Below are 13618 nucleotides of genomic sequence, written 5' to 3'. Positions count from 1 at the left end.
TCACGGTGTAGCCTGTCATATACTGTCATATACATTAAGCTTTTGGATTATATTTAGCCTTAATGCGAATCAAGGGATTTTAATGCCTCACCCACCTCCATTCGTGTGCCCCTGGCCCTTCATAAAAACATGGTGATTCAACTTAATGTTCCTGTTATTAACGTTTTAGATGCTGGTGCAAAATAAAAAGCCCTGAAAACAAACAGCTGTTATACACAGTCTACTTCACATCCACATCCAGCCCAACGACGGTGTTAAAGATGGACGACGTGGCTCCACTTCATCCACGCTACAAAGTTTGTTTGTTTGTTTTTCCTCTAGGTGGCGGTAATGCACCACTAAGCTCTACGCATGCGCCATGAAACATGGAGAAGAAGAAGAACTCCTCTTACCCCGCCCCCTCCTCAGCTCCCGTCCTCTACTCCTCAAACTGCTGATGTGGTACTAACTTCAGCCTCCACCTCTGCAAACATGTTCAACTTCACATCAAAACTTTTGCTGCTTTTTCTCCTGGCCTTCCCCTGCGGTCTGATATCAGTTGGTAAGCATTTATTTATGTATTTATTTCACTTGAAAGCAGGCAGATACATTTGTAGCCTCACTCCGCTGCTGGTCAGAAGTTTTTCGCCTAACATATTGACGTGGCACAGTCACGGGGCGATCCGACAGCTTTCTCCACAGCTGGGTCAGCTGCTAACGTGAATATAAGGCAGGTTTTATTCTTAAACATCTAGAGATATACAATAGTCTGTCGCTTTTGTTGTGAATTAAAGAAAAAGCGGTCTTTTTCTTCGTAAGAAGAAATATATACACGTCACGCAAAGTTTAGTTTCCCTTTGGAGCCACAGAGCAGCTTTTTAATACGAATGTAAGAGCAGCTGGAGGCTCCCTCTCTTTTCTGGGACACGTCACCATAGATAAGATGTTCGTACTGTTTGGCTCTGCTGGTTTCTGCCCTGCTGACACACATTCAAGTGTCTTTGCTCCTGTTTCATTGAAATTGGAGGCAAGGTTGCCAGATTTATTACAACCGCTTTTTATTTGATTTTTCCTTGCTTAAGTGTATATTAGATTTTCGCCCACATTTCCATTGCTTTTCTTCTTTAAATAACCATCTATCACTTCATCACGTGACTTGATACAGACATAATCTGACATAAATTGCTATGAAATAAATAAATACTGTCTGTGTGACGATGATGGCCAAATGCAGCACTTTCTTGTCTGTTTTACACACTGAATTAACAAAGATTACAAGCTCAGATTGTCATATGAAAACTGCTAAAACATTTTTCATGTGTGTTAACCAGCATCATTCCCGTAATCCATTCATGTCTTCACTGTGGCTTCTGACTCGCAGGCCACGTTTATGCCGACTCAGACTCGGCCGAGGACATTGTCGAGGACTCAGATGCTGCAGTAGATGAAGAGGAAGATGATGAAGATGTCCTTGTTGAAGAGGATCAGATGCAAACCTCGGTATGTACAGTGATGGCGCAGCACGATTAGGCATACTAGTGGTGGTTTTACAATGTAAAGTTGTGTGTGTCATCAGGAAGGACACGAAGATGACTCCGACGAAGCGGCGGATAAACTGTTAGCTTCTCACCCTGATGCCGACACGACGATCATCTTCACCACGGGAGAAGGTTGGTCTTGCTGGTTTTGTTAATAATTGCTAGAAAACTAAAGCAAAAAGCTTAATTAGTTGTTTCATGGTGTAGAAGCCAGTTTTGTGGCCGTGTTAAACACATGGTATCTTCACATTTGTGTTTTTACTTTTATTCATTATTTACTTCTGGTCATGACACTTTTAGAGTTTCCTGCCAATGAAATTGTGCGGTTCCTGGTGGGTTTCTCCAACAAGGGTAGTCAGGAGTTCACCGTTCAGTCATTGGAGGCCTCCTTTCGTTATCCCCAGGACTTCCAGTTCTTCATCCAAAATGTAAGTGACACAATGTGCCGCATATCCTGCTGTAAAATGTTAATGTAAAAAGTTCATAACTAAAGAGATTTAGCTATGAAATTAAATGTTATTGGCTGCCTTTAAGGCCGCTCATGGTGTACATCTTCCACCTCTAACTACCACATGCACCAGTATATAAAATGTAAGAGGTGAGATGGGGCTGTTCGATATAACGATATATATCGGATGACGATATAAAAATGTCTATCGTTTCATTTTACGCTATCGTTTGTTTCATGGTGTCGCAAAATAAACTGTTTACGGCAATATTTTTTAATCGTTTTGATGGTCACTGTAGTGGGTATATTAATTTCTTAAAGTTCTCTCTTTCTCTTATATTTAATATAACCACACTACTGACAGACAATCGCCTGTTTTTATGCGTTGTCGTTAGCAACAGCAACGGTAAAACCATCGCATGTCCGCTTGTTTATGTTCCACATAAACCTTTCATAATAAAGCTCAACATCCTGTTGAGACTTTTCAAAATAAACTGAATCACGTATTAACGGATGAGGAGCAAAAAGAGCCGCCAGGTGCTAAAAAAATAAACCTTAGACTCAAACGTTAGAACAGGCTTTTCCCCGCAGCACGCCGTGTAATAAATGCTCACAAAGAAAACAGCGGCCGTTACAACTTATGTCTAAAAATGTATAGTTTCAATTAAAACACTCAACTCCAGGTACATGACACGCAGCTGGAAACATTTCACGCAAGTCGAGCTGCCTGAGATTCACAGAATTTACAGAAAATGTTAAATTTTTGTGATTTATATCGTTATCAGACGATAGATGTCTTATATCGGGATATGAGATTTTGGTCATATCGCACAGCCCTAAGGTGAGAGCATTTGCACTGAGCGCCTCATAGCTCTGGAACAACCTGGTTGACATGGTTGGTCACTTTTTTTTTAAGTCATGCCTTTAAACCTTTAAACATACTTTTATGGCAAGACTTTCCCTGAGTTTATATCAGGGTTTAGGTTTCTTTGAATTCTCTTTTTATTTCCTATGTTCATTACTTCTGTTTTATTCTCTTGAATGTTGAGAAATGCTGAAAAAATACATATAAACACTCTCTATTCCTTTCATGTCTTAATGAAAAATAAAGTAAAAAAAATGTTAAGGGTGGGATTGTACATCCATCCTTTCTTCCATTTATCCAGTTCAGGATCGTGGCAGGGGCAGGAGTCTATCCCAGCTACCACAGGGCGACAGACTGGTGACCTCTTGGGCCGGTCGCCAGTCTGTTGCAGGGCTAAAACACGCAGACAGCCATTCACACTCACATTCACACCTATGGGCAATTTATAATCCCCAGTTAACCGAACCCCACTAACTCCCACATGTCTTTGGACTGTGGGTGGAGGCCAGAGTACTCTGAGAAAACCCACACAGACTCAGGGAAGAACATGAACTCCACACTGAATTGTGTAACAGAACAACTTAAATATCTGAATGATGCAGAAACATTAAAGTAAAATGATGTTTATTATATTTGTGCACATGCTCTCTTCATTTGTGAATTTCCCATTTCTGGGACTAGCAAAGGCTACTTTGTTTAGCTTTAATGAAACCTCAGAAATGGCAGCACGGTGTTAGAGATCAGCACTGTTGCTTCAAAGCAAGAGGGTTCCAGGTTCCCGGAGCGTTTCGTGTGGTGTTTGCACATTCTCCCCGGATTCTCTCCGGGTACCCCAGCTTTGTCTAAAGACGCTGATGTTAGGTTAACTGAGGAAACCAAACTAGCTCATGTCATACTTTCAGAAAATGATTTCTTAGTGTTTTGTGTGTTTATAGTTCACAGCTTTGCCCCTGAACACTGTCGTCAAACCACAAGCTCAGGCCTCCTTCGAGTACTCCTTCATCCCAGCACAGCCAATGGCCGGTCGCCCATTTGGACTTGTAATCCTGCTCAACTATCAAGACACTGAGGTAAAATAAGTGTTATTGTTTTAAAAGTTTATTTATTTATTGTTTTTACTGAGAGAAGGTGGGAGGGGGTAGAATGTGAAGATATCAGGCAGTAACTGTCAGGAATATTTTTCACAGCACACCTAATGATTATTCATGATTCATGAATATTAAAAGCCTTGAAGAAATCTTCATCAGCACTACATTTTGTTAGCAACTTTTTTTTTTTCTCTCTCTCTCCCATAATTTGGATTTCCAGGAGGGTCCTTACTGTCATCATTTCCCCCTGCTGAGCTTTGACTGCTTTTTTCTGCACTATTAACAAATACTGAGTCATTTTAATGACACGTTTTAAAGAGAAGCTCCTAAATTTTGTTTTCCCTGTTTGTCTTTTGACTTCTCTTTTGTAAAAAATAAATTTAGGGCAGCGTGTTCCAGACTGCCGTTTACAACCAGACTGTCACCATCACTGAACGAGAAGAGGGACTGGATGGAGAAACGTAAGCTTTTCTGCTTTTTATTATGTAAAGGCAAAATTGAAAACGCAAATGAAGTGTTTTGTGTCTTTTTAATTCCACTGGAGAAAAAGAAAAATGGAAATGTCCAAAATTGTATTTGTCACGTCGTTTTGGCACATCCGGCTCTCTGCAGCTCTCCCAGAAGATTGCACTACATGTACAAACCTGCAAAAGGAGGTGTGAAATTGTCACAAAGAGACTCGCAGCCAGGATTGTGCTGCTGGTGTAAGACGTGCAAACTGTTGGCAGAAATATTAGTCGAGCTGAAGACGGCGTATTCCTTCTGGGAAAAAAAATCGAACATAAAATTTGCAATCGAGGTTGATAAATGGAGAAATCTGGCTTCTTCTTGTTTTTTGTGCTCTTGTGTATTTGTAACTTGGAGTTTTTGCTTTTATTTGCAGAATGTTTATGTACGTGTTCCTGGCGGGACTGGTATCCCTGCTGCTCTTCGGGATGTACCAGGTCCTGGACTCGAGGACGGTATGTGCTCGTCATCCCTGGCTTTTCTGTTTTTATCTAAGGATATTTTGTCTGCCTATTAGATGAAATGAGGCGCATCTTTGTAAATCAGTGTAAATGTGAAGAAATGTTTCTGGTAAAGTCAGCATGATGGTGAATAAATTGGATTTAACATGACATAATGTGGTCTTTCTACCTTTGTGTGTGTTCTGCAGAAAAAGAGGCTTTCTGTGAAAATAGAAAAGGGCACTGCTGGAATAAATGATGTGGACATCAGCTGGATTCCTCAGGAGACTCTTAATGCCATGAGTAAGTTCATTTTGCCCAGCTGTTATGATTACACTGCTCCACTCACCCTCTGCTTTGTTTTGTTTTCTTACTGTGATTTTGATTTCTGAGTATTTGATCTTTACTTCCTGTGTTTCAGACAAGGCTTCCCCTAAAGCATCCCCCCGGAAACGAACCAAGAGGGCGGCTGGGACAGACCAATAAACGTGCTGGCTTCCCTTTGTCGTTATAATCTTGATCAAACTTTCAGAACACCTCGCAACAATAACTCAGTTCAAATTTACAAAGAATGCAAATGTCTGGAATTCAGTTTTTGAAGCAGATTTTTTTTTATGTTTGAGAATCGGAGCTCGATACAGTCTCAAGGTATTACATGCTGAGAGGATCCTGTGCTCTCATTGGACCATGACCATTTAAACACTAAGAAGACTGAACTGTGGCTCATTTTAAAGGGACTTTTGTATCTGTGTGTGTGTGTGTGTGTGTGTGTGTGTGTGTGTGTGTGTGTGTGTGTGTGTGTGTGTGTGAGAGAGAGAGAGAGAGAAAGAAAGAAAGAGATGTAATGGGAAAAATAAGATAATCGGTAATTAAGATTACAAGGGCTGGCTTGAACTGCCTTCTTGAAGAGGGTTGAATTTGAGTTTATTGCCACTCCTTTTTTTTAATTTATTTTTATTTTATTTTATTTCCGATAATAACAATGAAAATATCACAGTCTTCTCTATCATCAAACCCATCTCTGCCTTATCTGGTCTCTTGCAAAAAATGCCGGGTTTTTTTTTTTGTTTTTTTTTTAATTACCACACATGATTCACACATAACGTCCATTAATGATTTTATGTTTTTTAAAGTGGTACAGTGGCAGCTGCAAGTGCAAATGTCGAAACCATGTGTCTCAGTGTCTGTGCAAGTCAATTTTGCCGCCTTACTCCTGAGCAGAGCATTCAGTCAGTGTTAGTGATGCGGTCTGTCACGCTGTATGTCAGTATTTGTGATGCAACGCCTTCTGAAAAACAATAAAAGGCTGTATTTACTCAGATTATCTTTGTGTAATATTAAAAATTTGTTTGATTGTGAAAGTGTGCAGAAAGAAAGAAAAAATCAGGGAAAAGACAAATGCTACATGTTTCCACAGCATTCCACAACCTTTCCACATTTTCCCTGTGGAACAAAGTAAATATTTATTTTCCCAACCTCAGATATGTGATTGAGGGAATATGTGTATATATGTGTAAAAGCTGAGATCCTGTGATGACATCCTGTGTGAGGTGTCTAACAAAAGCATAAAAGCACCGGGTGATGAAGCAGGGCCGTGGTTCCTGCTCGGGGAGGTGAGAACTGTCCGGTGCTGAAGGGGGGAAGATGAGCTCAGCGCGCGCCGGGGGGCAGGTAACGTCAGCAGTCGGCCGGAGCAAGGAAAGACTGTGAATACACACCAAGTGTTTATCGGCGCTCAATCACTGATACACATCGACTCACATTAATGATGGGCAGCTAATCACCTCCGTGTGACTCAGAGACGCTTTTTATCTTTTTATTTCGGCGCCTCAGCAGCATCCCGCGCCCTCCGCTCGGCTTGAAATGGGATGATATGGGATTTTTCATGTCGACGAAGATCGGATGGATTGTTGCCTTTGCCACCGGTACGGTATCTCAATCTCAGTCGCTTTATGGTGGGAGCCAGTTGGGATGGTTTGGAACAGAAAGCTGTCTTTTTTTTCTCTTCTTTTAATCTTCCTGCAGCAGAATGTAGGTGCTGTGACCGTAAGCTTATTTATCTCCATCAGTGTTGCATGATGGTTATCAGACCTGTACCAGTGCCAACTGCTTGTAGCGGCGGTAGATAGCCTACTGGGTGTTGTATCTATACTTAGTGTGCAAGCTTTCTTACATGAAACGCTTACCTAAAGACAAAAACTCACGGAATGGTTTCTTCTTCTTTTTTCACTCAACTGTCACTTTTACTAAAATACAGAAATATGCACTTTATAATCAGTACAGTTTATTATTGACAAAGCGAGCTTTGGGCTGCGGTGGTCAGGAATGTTTTCCTTCCACCACATTACATCTGTCTAGAGCAGTTGCTCCAAAACTGTGGGGCTGGACGACCAGGAAGAGCATGAGCCGAATGAATGTGATCTTTTGGTAGGCAAAATAAACAAAAGTTTTCTGATGCTGACCTTTATTTAACTTGGATCCCTTTTTTTTTTCACTCTTAATTATTGATAAGAAATATGGAGTGTGGGGTGGGGTTTTCCAGCTTCTGAAGTGAAAGTTTGACAACCTGTCACATAGTTTTTCTGATCAAATTAAATTATCAAATTAAATAAGAGTGATAGTATTTATTATTATAAATGTAATAGAGAGGTCTTTGCTTAAAGGTTGTATATTCGTAAGTGAAGTCTGAAAGTAGTCTGAAATCTTAAGCCAGACACTTAGCAAGAAAGAAATTTGATTTATGTGCACTTACAGTGGATGCTGATTTGTCTCTCATGGTTATTTGTAGCTTGTCAGTGTACAAAGCATCACAAAAGCGGTAAAGAAAGCTGTCTCCTGTATCTGTTTTTTCAGTAGTTCTGTCCTTAGCGGTGCCAGGAGACTCTGTCGATGTGAAGTGTGAGAACATTTATAAGGACTTCTCCGAATGTGTCCTGGAGCTGGGAGAGAGCATGGACAACTACCAGGAGAACGTGACCAGTGAGAGGGGAGTGGCAGCTGTGTGCAGGTGATAATTACTTTACCGGCGAGTGCACGAGCAGCAGCGAGACATTCCTTGTAGAGTTTTGTGAGCTTGAGCTCTCATCACTCTTTGTGAGTAGAGCTTTCATATGCACTAAGATACAAATGATAACCTCAGCAGAGAGAACAAGAAATGCAGAGAGAAACCAGCTTTCATGGGTCGATTAAGAAACCCATTGGTGCACAAAATTGTCTTTCAGTTCAATTAGGATCAAATAAGGCGTAATTGAGAGCAATAATATAGACATATACAGGATGAAATATTCATCTCATAACAAAATACTGGAGAGAAAGGGAGCAGATGCCACAATCCCAGAGAAGAGGAGACTAGAGAAATGAATGGTGCTGAGACACTGAGCCATTGTGCTAAATAATGTATGACCTCGCTGCAGCAGTAATGAAATTCGGGGGAAGTTCTTTGTCACTGTTACTGCATGCACTCCACAACCCCAACACAGTGCACTGAAGACAAAGATTTACACTCAATCCTTTGGTTGAAAATTGCCCACTTGCAATATCATCTGTGATATTGTTTCACTCTCTCATACAGTTGCCATGGTAATTAAAGCACAGCTTGACTTACTTGCATCCTTCGTAGCCGTGTGAGTGATAGATTTTTGGCAAGCAAATTAATCGGGCACAGCCAGTGCATGTCTGCATGCTGTTGTGGGAATGACTTCCGAGTGAAATGTCAGACACAGTGCTGAACTGATGATCCTTTTATTTGCCACAGCCACTGGGAAGCTTTCCACACTTGTGCGCTCACGGCGCTGTCCGACTGTCAGGAGGAAGTCAGCTCCATCTGGGAGACTCTGAGGCAGGACTCCAGGAAGATACGCTTCCAGGGAAGTCTGTTTGATCTGTGCAGTCCTAGCTCCTCTCCCAGTCTAAGTTCACCTAGCGCTGTCCTCATCTTGCCGCTGATGCTGGCCTTGACTGGGCCCGGCTGGGCTTCTGCATAGATGGAGCAGGGGTTGGGTGAGGAGGACGCCGTATTCGCCGTGCTTCGGTCCTCCAGAGTTTAAACTTAAAGCCAAGGATTTAAGAGCACAAATGTTTCAAAGGATTATTTTGACCTAGAGTCGCTGATGTCTGTGATGAATGAGGTTTGAAATTCTCTCAAATACTCCAGCTTTGGGTGGAGTGGCAGAAAGAATTGCATTATAAACAGATTAAAAGCACACACTCTCGTGGATTTCACATTCAATTTGGTCAGTTCATTCTACTATCAGACACCTGTGGCTCTGGGTTACTAACACTGTACAAGGAGCAGGCACATTGCCGCATATATCTGTACAATGTCGTGCAGTAAAACACAGCTTGCAATAGTTTACCTGTGTGAAAATATAACGTCTAATTTTTGTAGTTTTTAAGCCCAAATAACTTTTTATTCATCGCTCACATTTTTGTATATAAGATAGTTATTGCATCCATGGTGTGTTTTGTGTAAAGTCTGATTTCACCATGCTCCTTAAAGAAAAAGTTTGATTTTACAATAAGTAAATTAGAAAACTGACCCCACTTTAAGATCTCACCAGTAAATATGAAAGGCATAGCAACCAGTTTTAGCTTAGCTTGTCATTAAATATATATATTTTTCACTTTTGTGTAATTTGAAGAAATGATTTATAAAATGTTTGTGAATGATCTGTGCTGGCAGTTCTGCCCCACCCTCTTATTTCCAGTTTTTAAGCTAACCAGCTGCTGCTTGTAGTACAGACGATGGGGCTGTCAGACTACTACAATGCCAGTCTGCCTCTTTAATTATGAGCTACAGCATAAACCTTTTGACCTCCACTGAGTTTGTATAAACACAGCTTTGCTCTGTGAAAACACTAAAGAGACACATCATGAAGAATAACATCTTACCGCTTTTAAGTTCCTTACAAACTTGGTACGAAAGCCAAGGAAATTATTGTTTGGTTGGTTGTCCTCTGTTGTAACAATGCTTCATGTTAAATATTATACTACTGGAAAGCCTGTTAATTTCTCCTTACATGCTGCCACATTTGTAAGGAAAACACATTTTTGGGTTGAGCAGCAGAGTTGAGTATGTGGGTTGCACCCATGAAAACCTTGCCAAATCTTCAGCTTATTCTGCTACTGACTCTTGTTTGGTGCTTATTGGATTGGACGATCGAAGTCTGAAGAAACAAAGTATATTGGCAATTTAACAATGACAAACCAGATTTGACAAGTTTTTCAGGGGTGCAGCTCTCATACTCAGATTTATTGCCGAGACGTATTGTTACAACATAGAAATTATCGACCAAACGCAAATTTCTGTACTTTTTGTTTATTTAAGGTTGTTACTGATCAAACAAAGAGCCAAATCAGACTCGACATGACTAAACAACATTTGTATGCACTATAGAGGTGAATTCACTCTTTAACTTGTTTTGAAGTGTAGAAAATGTTGTAGTAAGGTGACAATCAAGCAGTTTGTACACAACTTTGGATTCCCTTTCTCCTTATAAGCTTTCAGCCCATCAGGGCTGATGTTGCATAGCTGCTATAAAGACACCAAAAAATAGGGGATGTATATTGCACATGATCCATGTTAAACCTTTAGTTAAACCACGGCTCCTTTTAATTTTCCAACCCACTGATCGTTGTGTAAAAACAAAATTTTTGTTTTTGTGACTTTCTGTGAGAAAATGCTCACTTGCTATTAACATCCTATTACTAACCTTGTGCATTAAAGTAGTCTGCATACTCCAGTAGATGACAGAATACACGTGGGTGGCTTTTCAAAGACAAATCTGCCATAAAGTTCTACTGATTACATCATTGATATGTGTTTGATATATCAAACAATGTTCTCCTCTTCTAAAAATTTTTTTTTATCTGTTAAGTCAAATTGTGAGAATAATAACAAACTTCAGAAACAGAAAGATTAATGTGTAATAACTTGCATCTATTTAGCACAAAAGTCTATGAGATGTCATGAGTAATAATTGTCTTTTGTGATTAATATTTTGGTGAATGTGTCATGGAAAAAAAACGGTGTTTATTCTTAAAACAGCATCAAGCCCTTTGGCTCGGAGTAAATTCAAATGTTGGAGAAATAGTGTTTCTCTTTTGTTTGTTTTGCCCAAACTGTGTCCATATATACATATTTGCTTTAAAAATGATCTTAACAAAGTTGGATCATTCAGTCGTTTATGTTATCACAAGTGCATGGTGATTTTTGTGACAGTGCTTCAGAAAAATGGACAGATTGTTAATTTTACCTCGGAGATGGCGTACAGTGGTCTTGATCTGTGCATGAAGTTACGCTAGCTCCTCAGTGTGCCTGCATCCTTTGTTATGCAGATGTATTATCCTCACCCCCATACCTACCTACACTCCATCAGCATGTTTGCTCTGTTTCTATTTCTTTCATCTTTCAAAGTGCAATCCCTTTTCCAAAAAAGGTGGGAAGAGCCAAATAAAACAGAATGTTTGGATTTGGAAATCATGTAAACCCCTATTTAAAATAAATATAACACACCATGCTAAATATAATGAGATGGATAGTTACGAATGTCACATCTCAAAATCACTTGAGATAAGAGCGTGTTCATCACTTCTTGAAACAACACTCCACAAGCATTTCGAAGCTGAGAAAACCAAATGTAGTTCTGAAATCAATTTTTTCCCAATTTATGCTCGTTAACCTGCTCAACAGTTCAGTTGTTCTCTGCAGAAGATGCCACCATACGTTCTTTTAAAGCCTGTTTAACATTAATGATGCCTGGATGGACAAAAGTATTGGGCCACCCACATGTTACACCTACAGGAGCTGCTCGGTTATGGAAAGTCGTGCCACGAAGCTACTAGTGGACAGTTTTTGTGCTGATGTTAATGCAAGAGGAGGCTTTCTGCAGTTACTAAGAGAGCAGAGCGTTGGCAGCTTTTACGCACTATGCACCTCAGCGCTCGCCAGCTCTGCTCTGTATCTTTATGTGACCACTCGTTGGCTGAGTTGTTGTGGTTCCTAAACGCTTCCACTTTGCAATAATACCACTGACTCTTGATTTAGACTTCTGCAGGGAATCTTTGTAGAGCCTACAACGTAACGTACGTAAGTGGCTGATGTCATTTGTGCTTGTGCTGGTGTATTATGTGTGGTCATGTCTCAGTGTTTTATATGCGGTGCCAGGTGATAGGAATAAATAAACTGCAGGGATTTTTTTCCTCCTCTTATTGAAGTCAGTTTTTTTGAGGGTCCAAACATATTTGTTACTCTGGGGGAGAATAGCTTAAGCAGTTTTCTCCACTACAATAGCTTAAGCAATTTTCCTCCAGGAATTTGCTGACATTTATGAGTCTTCATATAGATATGATTATTTTTCCTTTTAATGAGGTAATGATTGTTATTCTCACATGGATAAATTCAAAAGGAAAAATCAACAGGACTGAACAGGCCAGTCACAATAGCTGACATGTAGTCGAATCACGTTATGGCTCAGGGTTTAAGGGGGATTTGTGGTTGCGACAATTAGAGCATAGATCAAAAAGCATAAACCCAAAGTAACAACTAATGTTGTAACAACGACATCCTACTACAGGGCAGCACTTAAGTTCTCAAGAACTCAGCGAGTTCTTGAGAACAACCCATTCTTTCACAAGCAGACTGCAGGTGTGGCTACGTGCTTGATTTGATACACCTAAATTCAAACATTAAGAGGTGTGGCCTAATACTTTTGTCTTGTATAGTATATCTGCAATTTACCATACCATACATACTAATGCTTCCCATATCATGGTTGCTAGTATGTAGGTGGTAAGATTTAATAGTTTATGCAACTACCAGAGAAGACAACATATCAGGATGTTTCTTTATTTTTGTTTGTTTTAATTTATTCTTATGGATGACAAGACAAACCTGTTCTCTGACAGTGGTCCTGAGTCGCTATACTGATCTTCACAACATAATCATGTCTATTTCTAATGCAGTGCTACGTGAGGGCGCACCTTCAACATTGGCTTTTAGCAGTTTCACTTGCATACAGAGATTTCTTTGGATTTTCTCTGAACCTTTCAGTGATATTATGCACCATCCTTACTTCTGACATAGTTTTCTGGGACGCTTTCTTTACTAAGAGTCATTTTACTCGCCTGTCCAGTAGTTTAACAGCATCATCTTTAAAACGAGAACATATTTAAAAATAACAAAGTTAAAGAATGTTTATTTTGGACTACTTTCATGAATTACGGGGTTTAAATTTTTTGCAAAACAACGCACTCTGTTTTTATTGATATTTTTGCCTAATGCCACAGCTTTTTTAGAAAGAGGTTTGTACTGCTGTTACGTCATCCACTGTGTACCTGGGGGTAACAATACAAAAAAAAAAAGTTGTGATGTCCTCAAAGCATGAGCAATACAATAGTCACTTCTTAAGAGGGGACTTTTTTCCCTGCTGTTGAACAAAGCATGATGATACCATAGTAATCCTAATAATGACAGCTCAAACATGGAAAGAACTCCTGAATGTAAAACCAAGTTCAGTATCCATGTGAGGGTTTGGTTTTTTCAGTTTAATACACAATTTACAAGACTGTATAAAGCAATATATGGAAAAGTAATGTGTTTATAATAATAAAGCACAATGTTTAAAACCTAAGTGTGTGCTCACTGGCTTCAGGAGAGTAACAGCACTAAGATGGAAACCGGTGGTACATTTACTGATTGCAGCCGATCCTTTTTAACCCATCTATTACAGTTTCTGTTTTTAGTCATCCCCGGA

The 13618-nt window shown here is 39.9% G+C and overlaps 2 protein-coding genes across 4 annotated transcripts; both read left to right on the top strand.

Moving 5' to 3' along the window:
- Nucleotides 1–372: 372 nt before the first annotated feature.
- On the top strand, nt 373–6189 carry LOC309707584 (translocon-associated protein subunit alpha-like). The gene is made up of 9 exons (XM_082535000.1): nt 373–541; nt 1361–1479; nt 1556–1649; nt 1818–1945; nt 3766–3900; nt 4303–4379; nt 4802–4880; nt 5075–5168; nt 5287–6189. Exons 1-9 carry the CDS (start codon nt 472–474, stop codon nt 5349–5351), a joined length of 861 nt encoding a protein of 286 aa, XP_082391126.1. The 5' UTR covers nt 373–471; the 3' UTR covers nt 5352–6189.
- A 320-nt stretch (nt 6190–6509) lies between these two features.
- On the top strand, nt 6510–12640 carry LOC309706044 (neuritin-like). 3 transcript variants are annotated; one of them, XM_082532252.1, is made up of 3 exons: nt 6510–6790; nt 7722–7872; nt 8620–12640. In XM_082532252.1, the coding sequence occupies exons 1-3, from the start codon at nt 6739–6741 to the stop codon at nt 8846–8848; spliced, it is 432 nt and encodes a 143-aa protein (XP_082388378.1). In that variant the 5' UTR covers nt 6510–6738; the 3' UTR covers nt 8849–12640. The 3 variants fall into 3 exon arrangements, with proteins under 3 accessions (XP_082388378.1, XP_082388377.1, XP_082388376.1); XM_082532251.1 differs by having other exon boundaries at nt 7719–7872; XM_082532250.1 differs by lacking the exon at nt 6510–6790 and adding an exon at nt 6805–6896 and having other exon boundaries at nt 7719–7872.
- Nucleotides 12641–13618: the final 978 nt, after the last annotated feature.

Source organism: Aulonocara stuartgranti (assembly GCF_965226115.1).
Source record: "Aulonocara stuartgranti genome assembly, chromosome: 5".
NCBI classification, from domain to species: domain Eukaryota; kingdom Metazoa; phylum Chordata; class Actinopteri; order Cichliformes; family Cichlidae; genus Aulonocara; species Aulonocara stuartgranti.
This window is presented reverse-complemented; position numbering and strand designations above follow the sequence as displayed.

Excerpts from the sequence above, each read along its gene's own strand:
- LOC309707584 (XM_082535000.1), top strand. The coding sequence starts at position 472 with ATGTTCAACTTCACATCAAAACTTTTGCTGCTTTTTCTCCTGGCCTTC. Across the intron at positions 542-1,360 it reads CTGCGGTCTGATATCAGTTG|GCCACGTTTATGCCGACTCA; the intron begins GTAAGCATTTAT and ends TCTGACTCGCAG. Across the intron at positions 4,881-5,074 it reads AGGTCCTGGACTCGAGGACG|AAAAAGAGGCTTTCTGTGAA; the intron begins GTATGTGCTCGT and ends TGTGTTCTGCAG.
- LOC309706044 (XM_082532250.1), top strand. The coding sequence starts at position 6,818 with ATGGTGGGAGCCAGTTGGGATGGTTTGGAACAGAAAGCTGTCTTTTTT. Across the intron at positions 6,897-7,718 it reads TAATCTTCCTGCAGCAGAAT|TAGTTCTGTCCTTAGCGGTG; the intron begins GTAGGTGCTGTG and ends CTGTTTTTTCAG. Across the intron at positions 7,873-8,619 it reads GGAGTGGCAGCTGTGTGCAG|CCACTGGGAAGCTTTCCACA; the intron begins GTGATAATTACT and ends TATTTGCCACAG.